The 23,848-nt window shown below is 35.6% G+C and overlaps 1 protein-coding gene across 1 annotated transcript; it reads left to right on the top strand.

Moving 5' to 3' along the window:
* The first annotated feature begins 1,895 nt into the window (after positions 1-1,895).
* LOC128217768 (uncharacterized) lies at positions 1,896-23,151 on the top strand. Its single transcript, XM_052925140.1, has 6 exons — positions 1,896-2,458; positions 17,224-17,389; positions 17,706-17,848; positions 19,384-19,504; positions 21,740-21,875; positions 22,357-23,151. The coding sequence occupies exons 1-6, from the start codon at positions 2,356-2,358 to the stop codon at positions 22,540-22,542; spliced, it is 855 nt and encodes a 284-aa protein (XP_052781100.1). The 5' UTR covers positions 1,896-2,355; the 3' UTR covers positions 22,543-23,151.
* Positions 23,152-23,848: the final 697 nt, after the last annotated feature.

Here is a 23,848-nt window from a genome sequence, read left to right as displayed (position 1 = left end):
ATATGTGACGCGATTTTTTACCTTTTACTTATTGAGCCGATTGTTCAGAACTTTGTTGAAGTTAACAACGTTGTTAACGTCGTCGTTGTTAACTTTCAAATCGTTACTGCTCTGGAAGTTTATAAGTTTTCAAAGTTCAAAGTTTATTCATGAATACACTCAATGCAAACAGAGTTTACAAACATGAGGATATTATAAGTGCTAAATATAACGAGGCTTTATGCAGGCACATAGTAAATACAAATATGAAAACAAAGTGTACAATGAGGTTAATGTTGTCTGTCTGTTATAAGATACACTTGTGATCTGCAGAACCCCTGACTGGATTTGACACAATTGTTTCAGCTGTACTTGCTTTATTCAAACATATAAGCACATCATTAAATAGTTCACGTTTAAAATTCAACAACAATGCCGCAAACAACATTGTCAACTTTAACAAAGTTTTGCGTAATCGCCCAAAGATCTCTGTTAGGTCAATTACGTCAGCTCTGTCCTTCGTAAAATGCGCGAGGATGGCTAACAGCGCGATGACTCTCAGCGTTGACAAGGAGGTCGCGGTGTCAGGGTACTTCAGATAAGGACCTGACCAGGACCGTGTTTGTTTAAAAGTTTGCTCATCTCGTATATCACTGTTTACTTTTAACTTGATTTTTCATAATCCCCATGTTTTGCAGGGTACAATCGGCTTAGGGCTGTTTACAACCGGGACTCGTCTTGTCGGTTGGTTTGATGTCGTAAGATATATGAAAGATCTTCCCCGTTCGCTGTGTTTCTTGCCAGGGGCAGATCCAGGAATTGACGTTAGAGGGGGGCTTAAATTATGGTCGCAGCCTTTTGACATGCGCCCCTCCCCAGGACCGAACATATTTGGCATAAACTGTTTGCATGTTGATCTGGAGTTACTTCCTCAAGAACATTTTAACAATTTGAAGTCGGAGATAGCTCATAGTGAGCGTATTCTATTACTTTCTCCCATATTGATATAAAAGTATACTTGGACGATTTCAATGAGAGGTATTTCATTATTTTTTTTCAACATGAAATATCGGCTGGTAGCGACAGGAGTGTCCCCTCTCGAAGGGAAGTTTAGAAAAATATAAAATACAGATATAAAGGAACCGTTCCTTAAGCATTCTGAACGCCTAAGCTCAGTGAAATTACGTTATATTATATTTAACTCTACTGGCCGTTGATTTGTATTTCTGATTTCAAACTTTAAAGTGATACTCTCATCGAAAATCAATAAGCACACATGTATAACAAGCATAAATTTTGAGTATTATACCTAAATCTACTAACAAAATAATGTATTTATGGAAAAAAATCATAACTGATAACAAGATTGTAACCGGGTATTTAATAGCTAAAAACGCAAACATATTAAATGATTGGTGAATGCAAAAGGATTTAATGTGATCTTCTACTGGTATAGTCTCATACGGTAGAAATACTGTATTTTATGCACATTTCTTTCAAATTGAACTCGATATCCTTCATAAGAACCATTGTTTTCAACATTTATTCATCCTTTTTGGAATATTAAAACATAAGTATTAATTGTATGTGGGAGTAAGAGTGCGTCTTTAAGAACTTTTGGGGGCCGGAAACGAAATTCATTTAAAACGGCCGGGCGTACTGGAGTACGCCTAGATACGCCCCTGTTTCTAGCAATATAGATTTGTGTGTGATTCAAATATGATTGGACGTTATTTGTGATTAATATCAAATCGTATTCATTTCTCAATGTCAGTTGCTTCTCTACATTTGGAATATTAATGGAAAACACGTCGCCAAGAATTTTGTTGTTTACCATATCTGATTTACATGCGATGGAAATTAATTAACGTCATACCGTAAGGCTCACGCTGACGTTTGATATGTGAGTTTGAAGTAGGACGCTTGTCTAAAGTGTTTAAAATCCGACAATACATAAACTAACATTTAAACCACTTGACAGCCCGCCTTATGCCTTTTAATATTATCTTCAAAAGATCTACCATTATGAAAACGAGAAATAAACCTTGCCGTGGATCATTACGCGCAATCAAGCAGTGGAATTAGTTTTCATTTACAGCGTGAACCTGTGATTGGTTGGACGGATGGTTACAGCTCACGCGAAAAAAAGGAACGAGCACTACCATTAGCACACTCGCGCGTGCACGGTAGCAGACGATAGTTTTTGAAAGGCAGACGAAATATTCTAGGAGACTGAGTGGATCATTTCTATCAATGAGTTGGATTAAATAAACAGCCATGCTGCTATAAACATTAAGACAGCAACTTCATATCAAAGTTTGTTTTAAAAAGAGCCCTGGAAATAATGTGGATATACATGTCTTAAAGTATAGGAACATGACATCTGAAGGACGGTACAGATATATTTTAAATGTGGATAATAATGTTTCGTTGAGGTCTATATTAACAATTTGTCGACTCAGTGTCGTAATATATGTCGGTAAGTAGACGATTATCACTTTATTCAATCGCTATTTAACCAACTTAAAAGGGTGCTCATATCGTACTAATGAGAAGTTAATGGAAATATTTGTATTACTGGGATGCAATTCTGATGTTATCTTATGCAGTCAATTTCAATTTATAGAAATGGAAAAAAGAGAGAACTTTTTCATCTGTTCCCCTGGTATTTCGTATGTCTTTTTCTTTATCTAAGTTAAGTTTGAATGGGAATTGATAAAGCGCTAAACGAAACTTAAATGTTGTGTAAATAAAATAAAAGATAAATGGATAATAAAATTGAGAAAATAAAAGGTTTCTTTCACTATAAAGAGAAACCTTGATTATAAATGGCGTATAATAAGTTCATGTTGTGTGGGCACACGGGGCTATTATTCATTTTCTATTGATACTTTGGTAAATAAACGAAGAAACAAGATTACGAAGCACTTGGAAAAAATTGAACTGTGTTGCTAAATATTGTTCAAATGCTTAAACATTTGATTTCGTAGTTCACTTAGAGACGCCAACTCATTATGGGTCAATATCAAGAGGGAATAAATCACTCCAAAAACGCTAAATCAAACATACTTTCGCTGATATTGCATGATTTATCCATTACTTTAATTGATTTTGATACTAAGATAACGATTTCTCTTTTCAGCTTTAAAAACTAAACAATTTTCAAATCTTTATGCTTTTGGGTCCATTCATGTTTTATTGCTTTTTTCAACTTTTAGCTTCATTCTATGTAAACATTTTCAAACAGTTTCGTGTTGCCGTAAGATAAATGTTCATACATTCCTTAGTTTAAGAGAGGTATTAATTTAAAGTAGCTTAAGTTCATAGCTTATTAAGCCAGACTGAAACCATCTCCCAGGCACCGCGCATAAGACACCCCCACCCCTCCCCCTTGTCATGAAGAAAAATCTGCACCGCCCTCATTGTTGGCTTTTATTTCATTCAAGTACGACGTTGTTTATTATCGTGTCTACCCTAATGAGTAATGACGTTTAGAAAATTTGGGTTATTCGTAAAATCGTTGTTTTGGTCTTAAAGCTGCACTCTCACAGATGGAATACTTAAACAACTTCATTTTTGTGTGGTCAAATGAGCCAATATTTAATTAATTGGCTGGAAACAAGTGATATAAGACTGCCGACAAAATAACAGATCGCAGTTTATCATATTTAGGTTCGAAAACGGATGTTTTATACCGAAAAACTCATTATCCTTAAAGCATTACTAACGCTTTTAGCCAATAAACTTCAATTTTCGAACGTAAATATTAAAAAAAAATCGATCTCATATTATGTCACTAGTATTATATCAACGGTTTCCAGATACTTACGCCAAAATTGGGTCAATCCAGGACAAAAAAAAATGTCAAAATTGTCAGTCTGTGAGAGTGCAGCTTTAACTGTGACGTTGACACAATGTTGAAATTGTATGTGTGCGAGACTGTAAAAAGGACGTCGCATGAAGCATTGAAATTCAAATACCTGCTGAAAAAAGTTTTTAGTTTAGCTTGATTTATAACTTGAAAAACCTACACGGTCATTAACATGTCATACCAATCTGTCTTCTAAGAATCATTTGCATACATAACAATACTAAATATTTTCTGTTGAAATGATTTCGTAGAAAACTTTAAAAGTTTTTAATTCTGGGGTAATCAATTTTAAGACAGAACCGAGCAGAACAGAATAGAACATAACATTTATTGTTAACTTGAGCATGTATAGTTAGTCTTTATTACAAGTATAGCATAATTACATAACATGGCAATATTACCGAGTATGCAATACACATAACAAACAAGACAAAATCATTGGAATTTTGAGTCAGAATTACCGAGCATTTAATTAGCTATATAATGAACGTTTATTAAGAGAAAATGCAACTTATATATATATACTTAGTTGAGTGCAATAAAACACGGTACATGTTTAATATGCATGGTTTATACCAATAATTTGACAAACTGTGCCCCGTGATACACAATAAAGTAATGATGTTAATTCTTAATTTTTAATAAAAGAATTCATTAATAATGTAATGGTATGTTACATGCTGTAGAAACACATAGTGTCGACTAGTAATGTATAGATTAATTTCACGTAGGCTAACAAACGAAATAGAGTGGAAGCTGATTAAATGCGTAGTAAGCGATGACTTATAAGTAGTTTTGTTTCTTACTTCTAATGTTATTTGTCAATGCATTTTATAAGACAGGACTTAGTGCCCACGCCATCATAATTTAAGAGGAATTAAACAATAATTCCAACTATCTGGCAGGGGAACGGGTATAGGGACAGCCCACGTACAGGCGAGGAATGACTATCGGTTGATCAGGGGGACCCCTAGAACATTATCACTTGACCTTATCTCTCTGACTTGTCGTAAAACAATACCGCAGTGGGATCGATTAACCTAATGAACTCATCTGGCACACCGATCGAACATATTAATTTGTGAAATCACTTGTGTAAGACGATATATGGACGGGGGCCAAGCCAAGCACTGACGGGTTCGCGTGTCTCACTCTGACGTGGGGTGCCTCCCCTGCAGAATAACATAATTATTCTCAAAGTGGTTCACTTAATGATGCGCTTAATTAACACATACTTGTATTTTACGTCTTTTATGAGAAAAGGATTGTTGCAAAGTATGTCACGTAGTATTCAGCTAAATCTGTAAACAAACATCTTCTATTATACATGAATGAAACTATAGTTTGGGCCATTAACAAGTCTAGGCCATTTTTTATAGTTTGGTTAGGGTAACATCTTTTTCAAAAACAGGTGGGGTAGGTAGGCTTTTCATTTTTTTATGTTCTATTTTTATTAGTCTTTATTCTAGAACGTTATTGTCATCACTGGAGAATGGTATAAAAGTAATGTTCTGTTTAACGTTTCTAAGGTTTTAAAATACATATATATATATATAAGAACACACACACTAAAAAGTTTATTTTATTTTTTACAAACTGACTAAAAAAAACTGCAGGGTCGGCACCTTTTTCCTAGATAAAATCTGGTTACCAGAACCACATGTATTTTTAGGCACTATCATTTATGAATGAAGCTATATATTTGGCCCTTTACAAGACTAGCCTACAAATTTATTTATGTCCAACTACATAATCATACATGTGAGTAGAGGTGGTCATGGCATAATATGATATAATGAAAATTTAAACTTATGATCCCGGCTGTCGGGGTCAGATGTTATAGCATATAGTATTTGATTTTTAAAATACAGAAAATCAACTTAATAAGCTTGTTAGTCAGTTATAGCAAAACTATTTATTAAAAAAACTAGACGAGTTTTAGGCTACATTGCCAGGTGGGTTTCTAAACGTTTGAAAAACAACCGAGATAAGGTTAATATATTTACGGATATAAGGGGAATGTAGGAAACCCATTTTGCAACACTGTATACAGCCTCCTATTAATCTTGCTATATTTTGTCGAATTTGATGGTCAAGTTTTGTATATATCGTTGCAATATTCGTTCAAATAAAAAGCTCAATTAGTACTCTGTTGCAGCCTAACATGTAGTGGAAATATGTTGCTTTTCCCGCCACTGGATATTCGTAATTATTCATATGGTGTTGAAAAAAATGACCGCATTTGTCAGCGCTGATGACAAGGCCTGTTCTGTCAAGACAGACAGCTTGAGCTGTCGGCGTAGTTGTAATTGTTTAATAAATGTTTATTTATGACGTGAGATATAACCCTTCGAGGTCTGTTTTATTTCACACCATCTGTACAATGTTGGCACGCCATAAAACAATTAAAATGAAACTCTTTAAAATCAATACGTAAAATTGTATAACAAACATAAATGTTGAGTAATAAACCTCTAACTATTTACTAAATTATGCATTTATGGAAAATATAATACTGATAACAAGATTGTAACCATGCAATTAATAGATAAAACGCACCCTTAGTCATTTAGACTGGTGAGTATTTTAAGGTTTAAAGTGATCAACTATTGTTTCATAAGGTAGAAATACAGTTTTTCTTTCATCTTTCTTTCAAATTAAACACGGTATCTTTCATAATAACCACTGGTAAATTAAAACAATTTTGAATTAGTTGTGGTGCTTCTTTTTGGGGAGTAAGAGTGCATCTTTAAAGGTATTCAGATGTCAGGACTTCCGTGCATAAGACAGGCGTCGTCATTTATCAAAGACCATAGAAACGACACTGTCTAAAAACCAATATCAATTTGGTGTATCATTGCCCCACATCCTCCTTAAAGAACTTGCTAGATATTAGAGAGACTAAACTGCAAGGCAACTGTGTTAAAACAAACACCAAAACAAATTGTGTCGATTCTATCTGACTATAATACGGATGTTAGAGACCAAACTTCAGGACAGTTCTGTGTTAAAACAAACACCAAAACAAATTGTGTCGATCCTATTCATCTATAATACTTGCTGCTCATTGTGGTAGGTTTCCACAATATTGGACGTTCGGGGAAACTATTTATCATTTACTCTGTCTGCCACGAGTCAGACAATACAAAAAATAATTATGTTGACGGCTATCTGTATGAAGTTGTTGCTATTTGGCCGTAGGCTCAGACTGTTCAGTCAGGATTTGTTTAAAATCGTGTATTTTTTAAAGCTTTCAGTAAAACCTTTATACTCATTCTAGTCAGGCGACACATTGAACGTATTTAGCGTAACGACCTGGTTTTATTAATAATTAAATGCATTCGAAATCCCGGTTAAACATAGATTTTTCATTCGGGGGGAAATATAAGGCTGTTTTAAAATGTACATTTGAAAATACAATATGAGGGAAACCTAAATTGAATTTTCATGTTCCTGTACCATTATGCAAACACTGTATCTCAAACAGGGGAGTATCATCGATCGAACGATTAAATTTCTATAAAATCCTACAGACTGTCAGATTTCCTGGCAAAATAGTGTTCGAATGGAATGATACGTTGCTGTTTTTTTAATTGAGTTTAAAGGGTACACAGGAGGACAACTTAATTGAATTCTTTCAAAATAACTTATTTTTAAATTCATTTTTACACTGCGATATTTAGCTAAAAGTACAAGAAAAGACGCACTTTGTTTCAGTCCTGAACTAAAGTAAAAAAAAGAAAGAAAAAGAAGCAAAAATGGCTTTTTTCACTCTTTATTTTATTTTTTGTTAGAAACTCAAATAAATGCATTTAAAGCTGCACTCTCACATATTGTCAGTTTTGACAGTTATATTTTTCTGATTGCAGAATCGTCTGATTTGGGCATCAATGTTTTTTAATTCAGTCATAATAGATAACTCACAATAGAACATATCTCAATTGCTTGGTTAACCACCGAAATTTCATTTTTTCTTAAAGCGTTAGACACGCCTTTAGCCGTGTATTAAACATCAATTTTCGAACGTAAATATAATAAACTGCGATCTGTAATATCTTTGGTTTCAGACAGTTACGTAAAAAATGGCTAATTCAAACAAACAAAAAAAACAAAACAAAAAACGATCAATCTGTGCAGCTTTAAATAGGTATATGTTTTGACTTGCGGTCATCTGTTGGACAGGCATTTGGCTTTTTCATCCTTGGGTTTGACATGATTGTGTTGGGACAAAGGGCTGGTATAAATGGCTGGATGATCATATGTACAGATAACCTTTCAGGATCGGCATATGGCCCCTATTAGTGTAAAGCACCGAAAAGTTATCAGATTCTGACATTAAAAGCACATTATCATCAGCAAACAACAGCCATATATCATAATTTTGCATCCAGACTCTTCGGCCAGACATACTATGAGTGTCCACTCCAAGAATCGAAACAACACGAGTGTCCACTCCAAAATATCTGCTCCAATGGTCAATTTGGCGGCTATTCGTCTTAATTTTCGACGCCAGTTTTGTTATGACCATTCAGCCCACACAGAGCGAAACTGTGTTGGTTTTGAGAGACAAATATATCCAATACAAGACTTTTCTTTCACGTTTTACTTAAAGCAGAAACATTTCTGCACAGATTCAGTATATTTTTTGATGCCTACATTTATTTCACATGTTCTATCATATTTTTTCATAAAACGAATTTATACTTGGTTATCAATCATACAACTCGGCCTTCTCCGGCAAGCTTCGATTTGTCGAATAATGGCCGAGGTGTTCCGATTATTATTATTGGTTATTACGAACGCGTATTTTTTGATGGGCAAATCTCTATCAATGATACATTATTGTCCCTAATGTTTATATAACAATTTTTATCCTCTTGATGTTAATAGAGACTAAACTGATAAATTTCTTTAATATCTGTTCTTAATGATCTAAATGAAATCATTACATTTTCATGCGATATGTTATACATTTCCTTCCCCAAGATTTCTGATAATAAATGAATTAACGTCGTTCAAAGTTTCCCATTCACACCAGTGCAATTTAAGATTTTGAATGATCATTTTTGGCAAGGACATAATGAATTCTGCGGTTGGATTTTCTTTCTTTTTCAATGAATTTAGGTGCACTGTTAATTTAAATGCATACATGTATTTGTAAGGTAACGTGTCTTAATTAATTAAATTGTGTGCGCTTGATGAAGTCGGGTTATTATATGGGTTATAATTAACCTAATGGGCTCATTATGTGCTACGAATAGTCCAAGTAAAGTACTTTCAACTTAAATTTGTCAAACATTACGACACATCACAATGTGCCAAAATAGGCCCTCGTCAACACCTTAACAGTGCGCCTCAATTTTAGTTTAGTCAAGCTATGTCCCTGACCAGTTACGGTCAATTTAATGCTGAAACTCAATAACTGCTCATATTTCCACTAGCGGGTTAAGAGGGGGCACACCCGTCGCGCGCCCCCTCTAAAATCGTCCAAGTTTACTTCTAATTTCAATATGGGAGACAGAAGGAGACAAAGCACCATTTCCGACTACACATTGTTAATGCAATTAGTTTATGCAATATATTTTCGGTTCTAAGCAACGCCGTCTCTAACGTCAATTTCTGGACCCGCCCCTGATTTCTATGTGCAGTTATTGAATGGTTGCACAAAGGTGACGATTTCTGTAGTTCCCAAGGATTCTGCTTGCTTATCTTCAATCTGACTGACGAATTACAGCGCGTTGTTTGACTTTTGGGCAATTAGTAAAATGTTGCATCAGGGCAACAAAGCTTACCAACCAAGTTAATAAAAACTCTCCGACTATATCTGCCATTAATTAGCAAGGTTTGCCTTTCTTTTATCATGTTAACTCCGTTGATCAAGTTGATTATCTCCAACTTATAAATCTTCTTTAAAGTTTGAAAATAGGATAAACAAAAAACCCAGTGTTGTTCAACGCACGGCAGGCTTTATAATTAAGCTTGCAAGAAATGCAGAACTTGTGGGACTTTGATTCCAAACTTCTTAGAAATTTGGGATAAGATAAAAAGCTAACACTGTATTGTGTTATAGAGATATTATTATACATATATTATTAGCATTATGACTCGGTCGAAAGAAGTAATGTATTTGGTATTCTGCAATTTTCTACAGTGACACTGCAGCCGTTAGTTAAAGAAGTAATGTGGTCGCTATTCTGCAATTTTCTGCAGTGACACTGCAGCCGTCAGATAAAGAAGTAATGTAGTCGGTATTCTACATTTTTTGCAGTGACACTGCAACCGTCAGATAAAGAAGTAATGTAGTCGGTATTCTACCTTTTTTGTAGTGAAACTGCAGCCGTCAGTTAAAGAAGTAATGTAGTCGGTATTCTGCAATTTTGTGCAGTGACACTGCAGCCGTCAGTTAACGAAGTAATGTAGTCGGTATTCTGCAATTTTCTGCAGTGACACTGCAGCCGTCAGTTAAAGAGGTAATGTAGTCGGTATTCTGCAATTTTGTGCAGTGCCCTGCAGCCGTCAGTTAAAGAAGTAATGTAGTCGGTATTCTGCCTCTGCAGCCGTCAGTTAAAGAGGTAATGTAGTCGGTATTCTGCAATTTTGTGCAGTGCCCTGCAGCCGTCAGTTAAAGAAGTAATGTAGTCGGTATTCTGCCTCTGTCCGAGGGGCGTACTGTGGTGGCCATTTAAAGTGACACTCTTATTTAAAATCAACGCATACGAATGTATCACAAACATGGTTTTGAGTAATACATCTTTAACTACTTATACTAAATATTACATTTATGGAACATATTAATTACTGATAACAATATTATAACCGTGTTTTTTAAAGTTGTTCTATGTCTTTGGCGTTTACCAAGTGCCATTAAACCGGGTTTATGTCTACACTTTTTGCTACTGTGCTTGTTTCTGTAGCTTTTCGCATAAATATTGAAAACGCAAAACTATTAAATGATTGTTGAGTGCTAAAAGATTTACTGTGATCTACTATATAGTCTCTTAAGGTAGAAATACCGTGTTTTCTGCACCTTTCTTTCAAATTTAACTCGGTATCCTTCATAAGAACCATTGTTTACGACATTTATTCATCCTTTTGGTATACTAAAACAATCGTATTAATTGTGGTAAATCTAAGCAGGGAGTAAGAGTGCATCTTTAATTAAACCAGTATACCATTGTGTCAGCATTTGGTACCGCCTTACTGCTCTCGTTTAAAATATCTAGAATACAGATTTGTGTATCAAAACTCCTATCTTTGGCTTGACTAGCACAGTAATGGCGTTTTTACCAAGGCCAAGGTCAATATAATGCGTTTTTCTACTTTGTATGGTTCAGCAAAAGCATTTGTACAATTAATGGAATAAGGAACTACAAGTAGACACATTGCCTTAGGAAGTTGTGGCAAATATTTTACGTATGCCGATATATGTCCAAAGAGTTTAACGAATATTGTCTTTAATTCGATTTCAGTCGAGTGTCGTTACTGAGTGTATGCGACACACTTGGCAGTAACTCGATCTCACGTCAAGGTCAAATTATGTTTGAAATAATTGGTTATTCAGAGATTACATCTAACATAGTAAAAGAAAAATATTTCGCATTATCTCAGAGTTTTGATATTGCACCGAACAAAATGTCACGACCAGACCTGTGGCAGTGGCTTCACATTAACTTGATTGTTAATTAAAGCTGCACTCTCACAGATTAAACATTTTGACTTTTGTTTCTTTTTTGTATTGGAATGAGCCAATTTTGCGTAAATGTCTAGAATCCAGTGATAAAGATTGCCAACAAAAGATCAGACCGCAGTTTTCATATGTGCGCTCGAAAATTGATGTTTTATGGCTAAAAGCATTACTAACGCTTTAAGAAAACTGGGTTTTTCGTCAGTTTTCCATACAACTTGAGATTTGTTCTATTTTAAGTGTTCTTATATGTCTCAATCGAAGGCATTGATGCCAAAAACAGCTTACTATAAGACAAAAATTAAAAGAAAAGTCAAAACTGTCATTGTGTGAGAGTGCATCTTTACCGTCAACTACAATATAACCCCAAAGATAACCTCTTTATTGCGATAGGTTGCCTGGAACATGTTTTTCTCTCTTGATATAAGCCTTGATTAAAACCAGAAAATGACAAGTCGGTCTCGCCCGTGCCTCCCTGCAGGCGTCCATGTTTGTGGAGATTTTTCTCATGTTTGTTGAGATTTTTCTCAATAAAATGTTAATGTGGAATCTACAAGAATTATTTCTAATGAACATCTGCTTAATTTCGTCAATCTTTTGCTAGTCATAGCTTTAGTTATGGTTAGCCTCAGAGTCGAAATTGTGCAAAAATCTTAACCTTCATAACTCAAAAATAGTCAAAGTATGAGGTGCAGTCAAAAAGTTCCCGGACTGCCTTTGTACTGTTGTCAGTTTTTGACAAAAAATAAATAAATAAAATTGCATCAAACTACAGCAAAAACTATATTCTACAGAACTGTACACATATTACTTTTTAATCACACATAAAACAATAAATTTTTACATAGCAAATAAACATAACTCACACTGTACGGATCACTTCGTACGAAAATGACGTACTGTTGACGTTCACTTATGAAATTACGTCAGCGTAAGCGCTTGTATGCTAGTCAATGGATTTCAAAGTATTGACACTCGCAATATGCACATTTGTAGCAAGGGTCACAGCTATGTATATAGTAGTTCGCGAGTTACGCCCCCTTTATTGAAAAAAAGAAAACACATATAAATATCAACAAGCTGTTTAATCGAATTTTAAACTTCAAAATCTCTAGTTGATAAAAGTGATGAAATGTATCTGAAACCCGCATGAAGATCCTTTACTTGTTTTGTTGGCACGAGCAATTTGACAGAATTAAAGATAAAAAATGATAAACGCTGATGGAAACCGTATGATACTTTGTACACGTACGTAAATACATTTAAATACAACCTCAGCCACCAGTTTTATGTCTAACCACTAGTGAATGTTTCGTACATAAAGTATGGTTTATACGTTAAAAAGTGTTTCTATGTAACCATGTGTGTCTAGATTCTGGCAATACGTGTTATATGATTGAATTTGGTTGATTGACTGCATATTTTATTGCATATTATCTTTTATGACCACGTAATTGTCGGGCGCAGAAAGAGTCGTTTGAACCACCACCATCGGAGAGACTTAAGTGGGTTGTTTAACAAACTCGAGTGCTGTTTACAATCAGTTCGTAGAATTCTTATTAATTTTAATGTCATTATTTCTGATTAGGCGTACAAAATCTGGTTCTCGTACTGTACATAATTCATAAAAAAATAAATGGTTCACATCTACATGAGATCTCCTGATAGCTTTATGGGCAAAAACCCATGTTTTCATCAAAGCCATTCAATGAATGCAAAGAAAAATGGTCATCAACAATAAAGGTTGTCATAGACCTTCATATATCTGCGTCTCCAATCTGTGTATGGCCATTTTCCGCCTATTCATGCCGTCCTGTCCATCATGCCCCATGTAAGGGTCAGCCAGCGGTCCTCTGTCGACGGTGAGTGATGGCGGAGAGGGTTCACCCCGGGCCAGCCAACGCCGTAAATCACCGGCTTAGGGACCGCTGTAATGTGATGAGTTTATGTCCACTGACAAATGCGATCTTGTTATTATAGCGTTATGGCATTAATAACTGCTATATATGTCAAATATATGAGACTGGTCTGGTTCATGATGATTTCGCTTTTTTCATCAAGAAAAAAGCTGATTATTTGTTTTTCCAAGTTTGTTCCGCTGTGGAAATAGATTCCGAAGTGAAATTCCCATATAACATTAATCGAGTGACCTTGTTCTTGTGAAAACCCCAACATACTGCAGACGGCATGGTTATTAAACTTATTATCTCATTGGCTTGACTTAAAGTGACACTCTTATTCTAAATTAATACAATTCATACACATGTATAACAAACATATATTTTGAGTGAAAACCCTTTAACAAATCACTAAATAATACATTTATGAAAAATTGTAAATACTGATAATAAGATTGTAACCGTGTATTAAATAGCTGAAAACGCAAAAATATTAAATGACTGGTGAGTGCTAAAAGATTTACTATCAGTGATCTACTTTAGTCTCATAAGGTAGATATATCATTTTTTTCTGTACCTTTCTTTCAAATTAAACTCGGAAGCCTCATAAGAACCATTGTTTTCGATATTTATTCATCCTTTTTGGTATATTAAAACATTTGTATTAATTGTGGTATTTTTATTTGGGAGTAAGAGTGCATCTTTAAAATTCAACTGGCAAATAATTGAAGTATATATGGTTTGCTTTTGGATACAAAATACAAAACTTATGAGTCGTCAAAGAGAGAGAAGAAGTCGTTGATGATTTTAGACAGGTTTTGTGTTTATTGTCGTGATTTACGGGGAATTTCCAGCTGTTCGTGGATAAATTATTCCCAGATTATCGGACGTTGACGGTGCGGAAAACGGCTTCCAGGTTTCATTAATGAACAGGTTCCTCATAGGCTAGAGGCAACTGTCTTTCCAATCTGACAAAAGTGCACGATCTCACTAACAGATATGGTAAAGTGTATATTAGATATGATTTTAGATTGTTGTCTTTCTAAAGCAAAAAAGCGAATACACAGCACAGTCGAACCCTCTTGGCTCGAACTTCAAGGCCAAGGACCGTTAAAAATACATCGAGCCTCCAAAAATTCGAGCCAAGCGGGAATACTTAACTTTAATATAAATTATATATTTTCACTGCAAAATGAGTTCAAATCAAACTTTATTTTAAGTGTTTTGATCATGGGAATCACACAGAATTCATCATTGACTGACATCAAAGGCCAAAAATACTATAGAGATCAATCATGTTGTTTGCATTTGTGTTCTGTATTCACTAATCATCAATTATAGAAAAGGGGGATTAAAGATATCCATCACGATTGTTGATCCTATCTGGGACCAATACTCCCCGATCCTATAAAATGTGTTGTTTCTTTCGATCGGGAAGCCAGAAACCTATCCGTTCGCGGACGTTTAACACAGACACGATCTTGTATGGCCTAAGATTAAATACACCAACCCCTTGTGAAGTTCTCGAACTCTCTTTTATATCTGACATCAGAAATATATGTGTCCACCCATCTCTTAATAATCAAAATATATTATAAAGATACCATTGCTATATTCCAAATAATTGCAACAGTTACCATCAATATCAAGCTACAAATTGTCCTGCAACTCCAATTTGCCATTTGATTACCCGTGCAGGGGCTGGTGAAGCAATCAGTTCACGGCTATATCTCCCGCCATGATCTCGTAAACGTCTAATTCCCGGCGCTTTTAGCTAACAAAACCCAGTACAATAAAAGTGTAAAACCCGGTACCGGTACCATCCGTTTTAATACTCGACTGTTATGTTAAGTATGATAGAGATTTCACTCTGAGTTAATATGCATACCAAACTGTAAGCAAATAACTATATAACGATGATGTAGGTAACAATAAAACGACCCTGTTCATTTATAAAAATGCAAGATGAGAACGCCCAGAGGGGGTGCTGAAATTAAGACCATGTTTGCCAGATATAAATGTGGGTTATAGCCCTACTTTATCCGTGTGTGCAATAAAATCAAGTGACAGTGTCATTTACAGATGGTAGCTTTGTGCAGGCATTAACGAAAATGTCATTAATTACATAATTATTAGTTAATTCATACAAAGCGGTAAGCAAATATTCCAGACACCACACTGGTTTTTCCTGCGATGATGCTAGATCTTCTATGAATCTGTTTAAAGCTGCACTCTCATAGATTGCACGTTTTGACAGCCTTTTTTATGCTTTGTCTTTGAATGAACCAAGTGTAGAGTTGATTTCTGGAAACCAATGATATAAAACTGCGGATTACATCGCAGTTTCCTTATAATTACGTTCGAAATTTGATATTTTAATATTAAAAGCGTTACTAACGCTTTATGCGAAAAGTGATCTTTTTCGACATGTTCTCAAACAATTGAGATCTGTTCTATTGCGAGTTACCTTATATAATTAAATTGAAGGCATTGATACAAAAATCATCTCATTCTGAGACAATTTTTTTTTGTCAAAACGGTCAATCTGTGAGACTGTAGGATTACAGTGATCATTAAATATCAAAGTTTATTTATAAAAAAAAATAGTATATCCAAATATCCACGATGAAGTAGCCAGGTAGTGCTTGTAGGAATGAATTAGGTATATACCGTCCAACAAAGTCTTGCTCCGGGGGTGATATTCAATATTCAACTTACGTTAATCTGAATGGTCATACATCGTTGATTTCATTCACTCTTTTGGTCAGTAATTAATCATAAGTAATCCGATTAGCTACATCGTTCTTAGATCCAATTAAGACCAATATTGTATACCAGCCCTTTTCTAACCACATAGATCAAGAATATTTTCGCGCGTCTTCTGAACTAGGTGTGGTTAGTTATTGTGAATTGCTTGACGCAATATGTTTTAATTCAAGAGACGAGCATTTGAAAGTTCTCTTTGAGTTTCCTTGTCATATACACCTCTCTTTATCTTGTGTTATGACATGAATGGCATGTTAATTGCCACTCATTGATAAACACGACGACGATGTTACATCTGAAATAAAACACGTCGTATCCTACTTCCTTGTTTATTGAATAAAGAACAAATAATCTAAGGAGTTTAATTGCCACCCGAACATTTATATTTATGTAACAATGTAAGCGTATACACGACAGCGTAATGGAATGAAGAGCGTCTTTTATGTCTGCATTTCACCCAAGATCTCTTTCGGAAATCCTCGGCCATTTTCCACCGAAAACAACCTCGGATGTATATTTTTTGCCGGTGCATCAGTAGAAGGAGTTCGTTAAAAAAAATTGATAATAGTATTAATTACATATTTTTTATATAAAATAAGAAGGAATAAATTCGGGACCGGAAAAAAGTCGACATAACCGGAAAGTCGACTTATCCGACGTCGACATAGCGAGGTTCGACTGTACTAAGTTTGAATTGATTGCCATTGAAGTGTTTAACTGAATAAATAATTCCCAAGAGTTAAGTCATAAAGTTTAACTGCTTAATTGAAATAACTACGCGATCTACCTGCAGCGAAATTAAACGGTAAAGTTTGCTGACACTGTAAACCGTCCATATACATCCGAGGTTGTTTTGGATTGAAAATGGCCGAGGAGTTCCGAATGCCAAGATCTCTCAGATTTGATCCGAGATCGCCAGGCACCAACTAACAGACACTATTTATAGATGTGGTACATGAAATACATCTGACATGTATGGCGCTTTGTATTTAAATCAAACAGTTGTACCTCTCTCTCTGTTTTAGTATGCGCGCTGCCTTCGTGTGTGTGCGAGTGTCCGACCGGGGATCGGGTAGAGCTGCGCGCGCAGGGCTGCTTTCGGGACTACAACCTCCAGAAAGCGTCCGTGGATCGCAGCGACAGGCGTCTCTTCTCCGGAATCGATATAGAAATACTCAGAGCTTACTGCAGGTACGGATGTTAACACGTCTTACTTTCTAACAACATCAACATCATCAACAACAACAACAACAACAACAACAACAACATCAACAACAACAACAACAACAACAACATCAACATCAACAACAGCAATAGCAACAATACATCTGAGAACTTAAGCTATACAATTCAGACGTTTCTATTAATTAATATCATATTATTATATAAATTGATCCATACTTTAATAGTAGTGTAACATTGAAAGCAAATTCATAAATACGCATACAGAATATACCGGAAAGAATGTTTCAATTTTTCATTGAATATTAACCATCCTCCCTTTTAGCACATACATCGCGTCGTACAACTGCGTGCACGAGTACCTGCGGGAGTGTCCGGACTCGCGCCCCAGAATTCAGGCGGCCCTACTCGCCTATGCGGACGCCCAGGAACTTACAGACCTGTGCCGCACACACAGACTCTATGAACGTAAGCATTGTGTCATGACGTCATATTATTCTGTTCACGCCACGGGACAAAAACATTGGCATGGTGCGCTTAATCATGTATGAAATGTGTACATTCGGAGCTCCTCGGCAATTTTTTTTTATCGAAAACAACCTCGGATGTATATGGACGGTTAACAACGTCAGAAGTCGGTACACTTTAACTACGCTGCAAGTAGATCGCGTAGTTATTTCAATTTGGCAGTTAAACTTAATGACCTAACTCTTGGAAATCTTAATTATATTTGCAATAATACACTTCACTGGCAATCAATTTAAACTTAGATCTTCAAATACAAGCCAAAACACTACAATTAATTAATGATTTAATACAAAAAATTACGAACTACTTCTACTAATATTCCGACATACACCCGATGCTGTTTTCGATAATAATGGCCGAGGAGTTCTGAATGATTCATGGTTGTATGATCCATGGGATTACTTTGACCTCCTGCGACAAACAGCCTCTGACAAGTGACCAGGCGGACGGAGGCGCCCATTCCGTCATTTCCTTTGCTTTCCTTCTAGACACACATTTTATATTGACTGTATGCAATTATCTTTCTGAGCAAATAGAGATAAAAAATGAGGTTTGAATTAATGTCACTTTGTCGTATATCAAGACAGTTTATGATGACTTCATTCTTTATATTTTTTCTTGCAATTAAGCATGAACTGTGATTACATTTAATATATCTTGATGTACCGTCATTGTCAACACGTTATGGTTGAAGCAGTTGGTCTGTAAATGAGCGTATCTTACAACCATAAACTGCAGGTGAACATCTTATTTGTTTGCATTTTAATTGCGTCTCTATCCATTTGCGATCATATTTCATGAATTAAAACGAAACAATTATCAGAAGCAACATCATTAATACAAGTAGTGCACGCATAAAAAAGGTCTGCCATGGGTGCGGTTTTAAATGTTTTAAGTATGCAATATGTAATATACATCTAATTACATTTTAATTTTTTTTTTATTCAAGGATTTGCAACTTGACTAACATGCTATACATATTTATTATCATTTTTGATGCATTCTTTTAAAGAACAAACACATCAAAAACGTGCACGCATGTTTGATGCATTCTTTTAAAGAACAAACACATCAAAAACGTGCACGCATGTTTGATGCATTCTTTTAAAGAACAAACACATCAAAAACGTGCACGCATGTTTGATGCATTCTTTTAAAGAACAAACACATCAAAAACGTGCACGCATGGTAGGATGTAGATATATCAGTGAGTGTATACCACGTGATAAATTGCGTCATAAATGCTCCGTCGGAAGGCAATGAACTTTAAATATATATGACTTTAAACAAAGATAATTAGTTCTTCGCCATATTAAATGAAACTTGGCGCAGTCCATGCCGTTTATAGAGCATTTGGTCTTTTACCAGAGTTTAAGAAAGAGTTTAGTTTCTTAAAACACTCTGACATTCGTTGAATAACACCATCATCGTTGACTGTAATAGATGGTAACAGCCCTTAGTTTTCGTGATTTCAGTGTACGCTCAACACATGAACTGTTTCACGGACCGGGGTTCCAAGTCCGACTGGTGTTTTGACAAGGAGATCAACAGTTCCGTCCAGTATCTCAACCCCGTGTCTCAGGAGGAACTATGCAGGTGTGTGCGTGTGCGTGTGCGTGTGCGTGTGCGTGTGCGCGTGCGCGTGTGCGTGTGCGTGTGTGCGTGTGTGCGTGTGCGTGTGCGTGTGCGTGTGTGCAGTTGAGGGGGGTATACATCGAAGTCTTACTAACGTACAACATTCGGTGTGCTTTTAATGAGAGATTTTAACTTAAAGTTTGCGTCACGATGATAACAACCCGTATTAGCAGTCTTTGTGTGTTGCGTTTGTTTGTATGTGTGTGTGTGTGTGTGTGGGGGGGGGGGGGGGGGTCATTCACAAATAAACATATTTTAACAATTGTGGCCAAAAGCCGTTGCGCACTTTGAACATTAAATACGTCCTGGAAGATATGATAAAGCTCTCACAAAATGTGTCCTCTTATTCAATATTTTGATCTATACATTATATCAGAAACTATACTTGTCTTAAATTGTGTCAAGTTGTCGAGAGGCGAGGCACAGCAACTGTTTAATTAGCATATGTGCACTGACAGGTGAACACTTAAACTGCAATTCTGCAGTTCTTCGAAGTGTTTGATATTCCATTTTTATAACTTCGAACATAATTTGAGCTTTTGAACAAAGGGAAAATTGGTATGTTTTTTAGAACTCATTGCAATAATGCTTGCCTTCCTCGAAAAAATTATAATAACTACTAACCGTTTAAAGTCATAGCTTTAATTAATTCCTTAACTGTGTTGGTTACGAAAGATTCAGTGATTGATGTTTGAAATTAGACTATATAGTTGAAACGAAATGCATCTGCTTGTACAATTTGTCATGTTTAAGTGGTTTTTAAATATTTCGATAGTTGGTTACGAACCATTAAAGGACTAATAACAAAATCTGTTAAATACAACAAGCTAGGTTGTGCTTTTCCCACAAAGAATAAAATATCTCAAACTAATTGTTGAAAATTGAAATAACTCGTGTGGAAAAAAAACAAGTTTTTATTTCTGTTTTCTATGTTTGGTATTTTAAATATTAGTTAATGACAATAATTGTATCTGACAGTTGTCATACATTGAAGTTGGGCTTACAAAAGAATGGTTTGTAGCAAGGTTTGTTAAAATACATTCACTCTTAAATGCGCGAAAAGGTTGTCTGGGCAAAACGCTCATAAGTTACTTAGCATTGATCATAAAGCACTCTTTTAGGCGCCATCCGTCTCAGGCTAACCCAGCAAACACATAACGTTGTGACTATGTTGTGTCAACGTTTTAGCAACTTTAACTTTTAACGTTGTTTGAACGTTATGTGGAGGTTTTCTTAACGTTGAGACAACGTTATTTTGGCAACCCAAACACAACTTTCATACAACGTTGTTACGAGCAGGTGATTGTTGGGTAAACAAAACCAATTTTATTATTGTTTATATATTAAATGCAATAGTAACAATATAAGCATCACATAGCGGATAATGTATTCACGTTTTGCAAGTTCTTTTACTGTTATATTGCTGGTTGGGTGGATGATTTAAGTTTATTGTACTCAAACTCGCGCAAGACTCACATGTTCTACACACTCGACCAATAAAAAAAGTTCATGATTCAGAACACTAAATCATTATAAAATAATAATAATAAATGTTAAATTATATTTGATTAAGATTAGAAATCAGGACTATGTACACACATTGATTTATTTTTCTTAATTCGATATTGCGTTTTACAAAAGGACCAATACAATTTCATTTTAAAACTTGCAAATCATGATAAGATTCTTGCTTTGAAATATTTATTCCATGACTCATAATTTGAATGATAATTAGTGGAAAATAGTAGCAAATAAATTGAGGCACTAACGTTGTCACAACGTTGTGTCAACGTTTTACAATAACATTCTCAAGATACAACCTTCAGACAACCTTAAACTAACGTTATTTTTTGCTGGAAAGCTGGTAACTGCATTAATTTGGAAAACATAGAGAAACCACTTAACATACCCTACCAATTTTATAAGACATTCTACATTATGGCGCACGTATGCGACCGAACAATATCATGATGAAGCAGTGTGGGAATGTTTTATTTGAAAGTCATATGGCCTTGACCTTACAGCCCGATTATTGTATACAGTCATGAACTGATAACATTTGGATTTATATACAAGCATTGTTTAAACACTTGAGATTTTTTCCTATAATGAATGTAGATATACTTTCGATATTGTGATTGTATGGATAAAATGCAGCAATGACTCGCACTCACGCTGACCTTGACCTCTTTACAGCCGGATGATTGCCGTGACGCGGTGTATCGAGAATAACATCCGTCAGGGGTGCGGGGAGCAGGCGGCAGAGATCGTCCACCTTCTCGTTAAGCCCGTCGTCCGCGGCAGCGGAAATTGCAACTACCCTATCTATGAGGTTGGTATATACCGTTTTGGGTAGAGCTAGTTTCCAAATGTCAGCGGAAATACTAATATAATGCTTGTCTATGAATTTTTCCAGGAATTTGATATAAACATTGTCAACGGGAACTCAGACTGTGTATTTAACCAGTTTATGAAATACAACTACATTTTCTGCCAATGAAATTGCAGATAGATAATCATTATTTTAAGTATTAGGCTTAATCAGTAAGTATCCAATTTCGCGGGTGTTTAAAAGACCACCTAATGCCACTCATCCATACACACTCCGAGGCTGAAATTTTGCTTTGTATTCTAAGAAAGTTAGATGACCTAAAGAAGTTAGATTCAATGATTATGAAGGGGTCGTTCGCTACGCTCACTCCGCCCATTCTTACTCATTAAGATTTTACTTCATGGCATCTAACTGTTACAGTCTTTAAATAAATGATTTAGAGAATGAATTGTTTATGAGTTCATATTACATTATTTTCTAGCCAACGCAGCATCCAACCAGACGACCTGTTCCCAGGGTTACCAAGCAACCGCCGGATCACGTGACGTCATCGTCGTCAAGGCAACAGCCGAACTCTGCTACGTCATCTTACTACAACAGACTTACCATTTTACTTTCCATAATCTTAACAGTTTTACCGCAAATATATACGTTAATGCCTTCTTGACCCAATACAAGATGTGTTTAGTTCCTCTATCATAATCATATTGATTTGCGTGATGTTCGAATTTGGCGCAATTCGAATTTGGTGCCCATCTGTTCATTAGGCTACATTTACATGTATACACCAAAACTTTCAGTAAAGTGCAATGACTTTGTAACTGCATATCAAAAATGCAGCGTACGATGGTGTAGCTCAGTACTTTAAATTATTTATTCTAGAATCTTCTGTGTTAGTATGTCTCAGCTTTGTTTGCGAGGTGTTTTTTCTGTACGCATGAGAAGCCAGAATCATACATTAAACATGTCCTTTTAATGGTAATATTTCGATGATTTTATTACCAAAAACGATTGTGTATCGCTCAAAATACTTTTGAACATTTCAAAGATACTATCATTCTCAATTTAGCCCTGCCTTTTTATTGCTTTTACAATGTAGCTGTAATAAAATTGCTTATTAAGCAGAATAAGGGAGCATGTATCATTGTTTAATATGCAAGCTTATGACAAGCCTTTGTTGCCTTAAAATATGAGCAAAATATCAAACAATGTTGACATTGTTATGCATAAGTGATTTATGTAATTATAATTAATTATGAAATAAAATGTTAAGAACAGGAAATAGTCGTTTTTTCCCGCTGCCTGCATGGGTAGAACACTCGTTACTCTGTCCGCACTATTTTCCATGGTGTGGACTTGACACAATGGCAGTAAATAGGATGAACAAGGCAGTTTGACACAACATAACAAATAGGAGTCAATAAAAAAGCTGTGCACGTCACCTTCATGGGAAGATTAATTATTTCATGGGTAAAACGTTCGAGCGAAGTTTCATAAACATCGTGTTAGGAAATATCGAGGGTAAACGAAAAGAAAGACTCAAACGCTGACCCCAAAAATATTACCTCGACCCTTAACAATAAGGTTCAAACAGGAGTTTAACATTGAAAAGATCTTGTGGTCAAACTCCACAAACATGGACCTGTGACCTTTACCCTTAGCAATGTTTCAGCTGATATTCCTCACAGCACATTGAGAAGGAAAGCATGTCCTAGGCCCTTAACAATGACGTTCCAGCATGACATTGAAGATGAGTGTAGGTGGCTAAATGTGACCTTGACCCAAACCAATGAGGTTACTCACATCACATTGAAGAGGAGTGCAAGTGGCCAATTGCGACCTTGACCCAAATCAATGAGGTTCTAGCAAAACATTGAAGAGGAGTGCAAGTGGCCAATTGTGACCTTGACCCAAACCAATGAGGTTCCAGGTGGACTTCCATAGATAACACCGATGAGATCACGTGGACAAGG

Source organism: Mya arenaria, chromosome 14 (assembly GCF_026914265.1).
Source record: "Mya arenaria isolate MELC-2E11 chromosome 14, ASM2691426v1".
NCBI lineage: Eukaryota > Metazoa > Mollusca > Bivalvia > Myida > Myidae > Mya > Mya arenaria.
Note: the sequence above shows the minus strand (reverse complement) of the source record. Positions and strands in the feature narration are given on the sequence as shown.